The 7,329-nt window shown below is 40.9% G+C and overlaps 1 protein-coding gene across 1 annotated transcript in view; it reads left to right on the top strand.

Moving 5' to 3' along the window:
• Nucleotides 1-326: 326 nt before the first annotated feature.
• The window catches only part of LOC119172771 (uncharacterized), an 87,713-nt gene continuing 80,710 nt past the window's right edge, over nt 327-7,329 (top strand). Inside the window, exons 1-3 of the mRNA XM_075893110.1 lie at nt 327-577; nt 2,818-2,914; nt 5,592-5,644. Coding sequence (XP_075749225.1) covers nt 510-577; nt 2,818-2,914; nt 5,592-5,644 — 218 coding nt within the window. The 5' untranslated portion in view covers nt 327-509. The remainder of the gene's footprint in view (nt 578-2,817; nt 2,915-5,591; nt 5,645-7,329) is intronic.

The following is a 7,329-nucleotide window of genomic DNA, read 5'->3' as shown; positions in this document are numbered from 1 at the left end:
TGGAAGGACCAAGTTTTCTTGGGTGCCACCCCCTCCCCCCGTGAAAAAAAATATATTTTTGCCACCTTTGCTTTTCGTCACGTTTTACGTGTTTCAGTAGCTGTGTATCGCTGCAACTTGAACGCCTAATGTGACTCATGGGCTTGCAAGAGCAGGCTGATGGTTGTGTTGCTCCATTTTGTTGCCTCTTTGTTTTTTTTTATCTTTTTGAGTACCTGGGAAGGAGATTGAGGTATATGAGATAGCAGCTGCTTTTGCGGTTGCAGTCTCTCGGACCCGACTTGCACTTGTACCGAACATACGCCGCTATCGCGTCCACTCTGAGACGTCACACGCAATGGACGAAAACATCTCGTTGGCCCGGTGCCAACGGAAGCTTCGCGATGGCCTGCCCGCGGATCGAATTGAGCGTTTTTCGCAGCTACGCACGCAGAGTGCAGTTACGCACCTAGCTTTTCCTTTGTGTGCCCCTGTAATCTGTTTTAGCGTCGGAGGTCCGGACTGATGCTATGGCGCTTCTGTTGGGTTTCGCTGACGTGGTCATATTTCTGGTTGTCGTTTGCACCCTCGTGTACACGTAAGTGGCATCGCTTCGCTAATGTTTTGGTCCCGTGAAAGGATGAGAGTGATTCTTCTTCGTTTTTCTTTATTGTGGCTGCATACTCTACCTAACTAGGGGAAATTCTTTCAAATCTCAAAGTGATGTAAAAATGCGCGCCACCACGTGCTCGAGTGCTCGCGTAGTTTTGCTCACTACGACAAGTTACGCACATGGTCACAAAATGGGATTGTCAGTGAAAATGTCACTTGAGGGTTTAATTATCTCTAACCATACACGAGGAACAACAACAAGAAAAGTCAAGTAGTTGCAATGACTCACAATGAATGGTAAGAACAGACTGTTATATTACGAAAATGACTGATTCCTTCAATATGTAGGTAAACGTATCAACTTATAATATTTTACCCATGCAATAAGGTAGCTTGTAGCGCAGAAAATTATGGCGCAGCACTCTTTTACTTTAATAGGGACCTGGTTTGAAAGAGAGTACATTATTCCCAGATACTGTCGGCTATACTGTTGGTGGAGACACCTGTTTGAACGCAACGCTATCATCACCTAAGAATCGCTAAAATTATGCTGTGCATTTCATTTGTAGCAAGATAGGATAGTTGTAGCGTGAGGAGGAAGAAGACGGGAAGACTGGGAGGTTAACGAGTACCATTTCACTTCTTGAAAGCATGTAAGAATGGGCTTGTTGGTGGTTAAACATCGTGAAAACTTGTGGCACACTAAAATAAGAAAGACATGAACTAAAAAAGACGACAGGCCGCGTACAGTTACATATCTAGTACACTGGGCCCCTTCTGTTTTACGTTCAACCCCACTTCGCTTGTTACATTGACGGCGTCGCCATCTGCCGAGCCCAGTTGGCTTCCATCTGTTTCAGCGCATCGTCCTGCCGCCTTTCTTTATCCCGTGTATACTCCTCGCGCCACAAGTTTTTACGGCGGTTCACTATCCTGTATTGGGGAAATGAAGTAATGAGAACAGCAGAAATTAGAAAAGACTTAACTGAAAAAAGAGCAAGAAAAAAAAACACGAAAAGCAAAGAACCATAATAAAATCCTCTTCAAAATACAGCCTATTTGGAATGTGTTTGCCTGGTGGTTTTGTCTTTGACAAGATAGACATTGAGCTCAGTCGGGAGTGCAAAATACCTATGACCATTCTACCTGATGCTTTTAAAACGTGAAGCTAGTATTAACGTTATTTTTTCAAAAGTTGATGCATATTAGTACACAAACATTATTTATATATATGGAACCAGCACAATCAGAATAAAACAACAGAAATACGCGTATCATTATTGTTGATATTGATTACATGTGAAGAAATTGTTTCAAGTGCTGCTATTCCCAATTAGGTGGTGTTCACAATTGACTTGTAGACCAGGCTCAGCCCATTACCCGCTATTATGCCATATCCATAGCGCAAGGGCATGAATTTGACTAATAGAGTGATATATTTTGGTTGAATATGTGCGAAGAGCATGGCCGAGGAAATAAAGGGTCAACTGTAACATGTGATATTCTAGTGAGGCTAAGAAGAGAAAATGTCGTTGGGTCTAAGCGGATGGCTTACTAAGAGATAAGAGACTGCATCCCAGAAACAAAAGTGTTAGTGACTTGTGTTTTAGTGGACGCGAAAAAAAAAGAAAAGAAGTAGAGAGAACCTTTTTACTGCGCAGTAAAGAGTGTGTCGTTAATTGTGATTTGATTTTACTTGTTAGATGATATTGAAAACTTTGTCAATTTTCTGGGCTGTGTATAGACTACTTTATGGATGTGTTCAAGGGCCCACTGGGCTGTTAACTTTTGTGTTTTGCATCTTTAACAGCTAACCGATCAGTGTTATAGTAGACGCATCCGCATGAAAACGGTTGAGTTGGTGCATACAGTATTTAAATGGTCCGATTCACTTACGAAACCATATACAAAACCAAGAAAGTATCTTCTTAGCAGTCCAAAATGGTGGTACCCAGATGTCTTACGTAAACTTATCTACACTGCAATATTTGGTTGTGCAAGACATGCGTACAAATACGGTTTTGTGCACCTTGGAGAGCGCAAAAAGATTGTTCGTGAACTAAGTTTGATATGTACTAAAGACAAAAAAAGATATGTCCGTATTTTTGAAATCCCTTCTCAGGATCTTTAAATAAAGTTATTCGTACCGTATAAAACTTCTAGTTGCGAAAATAATCACAAATGACCGCTCTTCGTGCAATCTGCTGTTTGTATTTTCTGCTGCAGGTATGCGTCAAGGAAGCGAAACTTCTGGAAAAATCAGAATGTTCGGTACGAAGAATTCTCACTCATACTTGGACCAGCTAAAAGACTGTTGTTTAAGGTAATATTCGTCTCGCAGTGTTCTAGAGAAGTAAAACTTAAATCGAGGTTTCAAAGGGTGCCTGTCGGGTATGGAAGAATCATTGCATAATAAAAAAGGACGCCCTACAGAAGAGAAAGAGAGAGCGTCAATAATAATAATAATAATAATAATAATAATAATAATAATAATAATAATAATAATAATAATAATAATAATAATAATAATAATAATAATAATAATAATAATAATAATAATAATAATAATAATAATAATAATAATAATAATAATAATAAAATAATAATAATAATAATAAAAATGTACGAACGTTCTTGCACACAGAAGGGGTGCAGAAACGTCAAAATTATGAGCGAGGTTCTTTGTTTGGGTGCCGAAACGTCAATAGATTGTTTTCTTAAAATCTTTGGCCGGCGTCCACACTCTTTATTCAAAGAAGTAAAAATTAGTCGCAACAAAGAATAATCAGTTTTAGCATTAATGCAACATAATTATACTGTTCACAGAGCCATGGATTTCTTTTGTAACTAACTTTGAGAAAAAGAGGCATAAAAGTAAACTCTACGAAATATCGTGAGAATATTCTTGCTGGTAATATTAAGGAAGTTCAAAGTGAGAAAGAAAAAAAAGTGTAGGCAATAAATATATTGCAACACTGCCACGAATAAGCGATGAAACTTCACTTATAGATAAGCAAAGCAAACTTTTGCAAGGCTTGGGCGTCCCCGTAATATAGCAGCGTTGTGGCATTACAAAAAAAAAAAAAAGAGAGTAGTTTACGTTTCCTTTGTGCTTGTTACGACATAGCGTATTCGTATATGCTAAAAAATGAGTGTCTACCATCTGAGCCAGATATACTTCAGTAACGCTAGTGGTGTACGTGTTGACCATGCAGCGAATACTAATTTCTGCAAATACTGCAATAGGAATTTTCACTGAACTAAAAAAAAAGACTTTTTAGGAACTTTCATTTTCCAAGTTCTTTTAAGTATATCAAGTGAATGTTTGGCGCCATGTAGATGGTATGTATGATGGACCTAATTGTTACCGCGTATTCCTTGTATTCCCATTACTGCCCCTTTATTAGTTTTCATACTTTCCTCTTATTATTTGTGTTTTGTATTGTTACTATTACTTCATTTAACCTACAATGTCGGGGGATTGTATTGGGACGCGGTGGCCGAATTTTCGACTGGGGCGAAAACACCTGAGGCCCAGGCACTTAGACGGATAGGTGTACGATAAAGAACCTCACGTGATGGAAATTTCTGAAGCCTTCACATTAAGACGCGTAGAGTTGCAGTAGCAGTGGCAGATGCCTTAAGGCAAGTGCGGCACAATCTGTTCTGAGCCCGAGACAGTTCAACCTCTTGTATGTCTAGTAGCGTCCCCTAGTCGACGCTGGCACCAACACCTACGTAACAATATCGTGGTTTCAAGACATGAAACATAAACAATTAGTGTGTTGAGGTTATTGGTAAACACAATGCACGCACACTTCACCAGGCTAACGCCATCAGCTCTAAGCACGTTCTAAATGCCTTGAAGCCCGTTCTTGAGCGCCTTCTTTAAAACCATCGGATGCAGTGTACTTAATCTAAGACACCCGAAGCCGACCCGTGCTCTGTATGAGTTCGCAGCTTTGACTATACGAACATGGTGGTGGTGGTAGTAGTTAGAAGATGAGAAAAGGCACCTAAATTCTGCAACCCGGTCGGGAGCACGGCGCAGTGCCTGCGGGGAATGGAAAAGGGAAAAAAGTGGAAAGAAGAGAAAAAGATTAAGTGAGCAGTGGCACGGTCGTCATCAGCACGAACAGCACTCCGGAAGCAAGGGTAGGGCTGGCAAGGGGCCCGTCCTTAGCGGTAGGTACGAACATGCACAGCACAAGCAACTATACGTGCAAGTGTATATCCTTTCCCTCCCTATCTTTCTTCCTTTTTCTATTTTTTCTCCCCTTTCCTTCTTTCTCCGTGCAGGGTTACAAACCAAGTGCAACCAAGTGAACCTCCCTGCCTTTCCTTTGCTTCTTTCTTTATCTCTCTCCCGCTCTCTTTTGTACGTTCTTTAAGTACAGTCAAAGTTTTCGGGCAGTCCTCTACAGGGCAGCCAACTGCGCACGCCCTTCATTACCCCGACTGCTTTCTATCGTCAACATCAGACGGACTAAGCCCTCTGCAGGGCAAAGACCTCTCTCTTGTTCCGGCAATTAACTCGGTTCTACCCGCTCACCACTCTTTCTCAGACTGCACGTGAAAATAAGCTTGGACAATCTGTTAGAAAAGCCAGGATCTCGTCGTTTCTCAAGAAAATGACAGACCTGTGGATTCAGCTTTGTGCAAGCGAACAGAGTGTACCGGAATGCTTTATGGTGCAAACTGCCGAAGTGATGGGGCATAAAGAACTTGAACAAATGATAGCTTTTTGTCGTGCTTCAAATGACAAGAACAAGTTAAACAAGAAATGCTCGCTTAGGCAGCGGTATTGTGCTGTGAATGCGCATGTTCTGCCAGTATTGCATGATGCTGTCCCTCCTTGTTGCAAGATCGCACGCCGAGATGCTGGGATACAGGAAAACTCGTTTGTTTGACGGAATTTCTATGTATATAATTTTTTATCTAAGTGACATACTAAGCATATTGGATTTGAAAAAAATTACAAAGCTATGTGAACTTTTCAGCCGATGGCCCTGAGTGACCAGGAAAGATACCAAAAGATGGGAAGACTTTTTGGGTAAGCTGACTATTGAACAGGCACTAAAGATACACAGATTTTTTATCTAAACTGCAGAAAGTCAATCGGCCTATTTATTTACAAGATTTATCATGTTTTTTGTCCGTATCGATTTATGCTATGTTGACATGTGGACAATGCTAGTCTAACAATACGCTTTTGATTGGGCCATCAAAACTCCTAAAGGCGGTAGCAGATAGATCTGCCTAAGCTATACTGTTTATCATTACAAACAGTGAACAAACGATAACTCTTTCGCTGTGAGCAAGTCCTTTAAAGCAGTGTTGCACAACCTTCCACTCGACTCCATGTACATTAAAGGTTTAGCCATAATTACCTTAAGAGCGAACCACAGCTCTAAGTGATGCTGAGAATATTACTATCAAATGCGCACAGATGGTGGTGATGATACTTAGGAAATTATTTTAGTGCTGTATTCAAATTTTCATCAACTTCCCCTATACATTGTGCCTGTGTATGTGCTACTTTATGTGTTGTGAAGTGGTCTTCCGAAAGGAATTCGATCTTAAAATACGAGAGGCATAGTTTTAGGGCACCATTATTCGAAACGTGATTATCCTATGGCGAACCTATGGAACGCAAGTAACTCAACAGTGTCATTATATTCTCGCTAGATTTTGAGTCTTTCACATAAAAAAAGCTCGGTTGATTCCTCCATCATAGGAATCAGAAAAACACGAAAGTAAAACGTGCCTTTACCGAAGTAGTTTATTGTTTACTCTGCATCTAAATAAGAGAGCTTGGGTGATGCCTAATGGTGCGGATCCAGAGGTTATGAATTCAATTCCTACTGACGGGATTTTTTTCTTTGTTTTCTGATTGTACACATTTTTTCAACATCATTTCCGAGACAGAAATACGGCACTGAAGTTTGGTGAACCCAGGCATAAAGCACTGTCTTAAGTTGTTAAAAAAAGGAGGTAGGGAGGGGTTGAGGGAGAAAGGGTAATTTACTATCTATGAACTTGAATGGTGCAGCTGCTACTGTTTCGCAAAAAAAAAAAACGGCAAGAAAAACTTACTTATATCATTTCTTATATATCGGAAGATTGTAAGTTAAGAAAATTACCATAACATTTAGTGCACATTCAGACCTTGCATTAGGCCATGTGAAAATGATGACTTGTCTCGCACTTCAGGTACGATATGAAGATTTGTTGAGCTTTGTATTGATACAAAGAAAGGTTTGTACTATTACTTAAAGTTTTACATACAAATAACAAGACTGTGAGCACGACTACGTAGGGTTGCGTGAAGGGAGGTGACCGCCAATTACATCCTCAGGTATCTGCTCTGTTTTCTAACGTTAGAAGTGTACAGGCGCTCTAAAAGTAGAACGGAGCACGCTGTGACCGAACGGGTCGAAACTGCATGGCAGCGTGCTTCATCAAAAGATGCGCTGCAGATAGCGAAAGTGCGTCGGCATATGCGGCTTACCCATTCCGATATTCGTATGCTCGCCTTACCGCAGCCTCGAATGAAGCCTCGCTGCTACCATCATTGGTCGTCAGAGAACGCTTCCAGCGCTTTGCTCATTTGTGTGCCTGACGGTCGTGAAACACGGAGGAGGCGTACACTTCCAGCATCACCAAGAATGCCGCCACTTTTGCCCCCCACGAGCAGTTATGGTAGTATGCGTCGTTTTGCTTGCGCTGGTGATAAGG

The sequence above is a fragment of the Rhipicephalus microplus genome, chromosome 4, assembly GCF_043290135.1.
Source record: "Rhipicephalus microplus isolate Deutch F79 chromosome 4, USDA_Rmic, whole genome shotgun sequence".
Classification (NCBI taxonomy): Eukaryota; Metazoa; Arthropoda; class Arachnida; order Ixodida; family Ixodidae; genus Rhipicephalus; species Rhipicephalus microplus.
The sequence above is the reverse complement of the archived record's forward strand: the minus strand, read 5'-3'. Positions and strand labels throughout refer to the sequence as shown.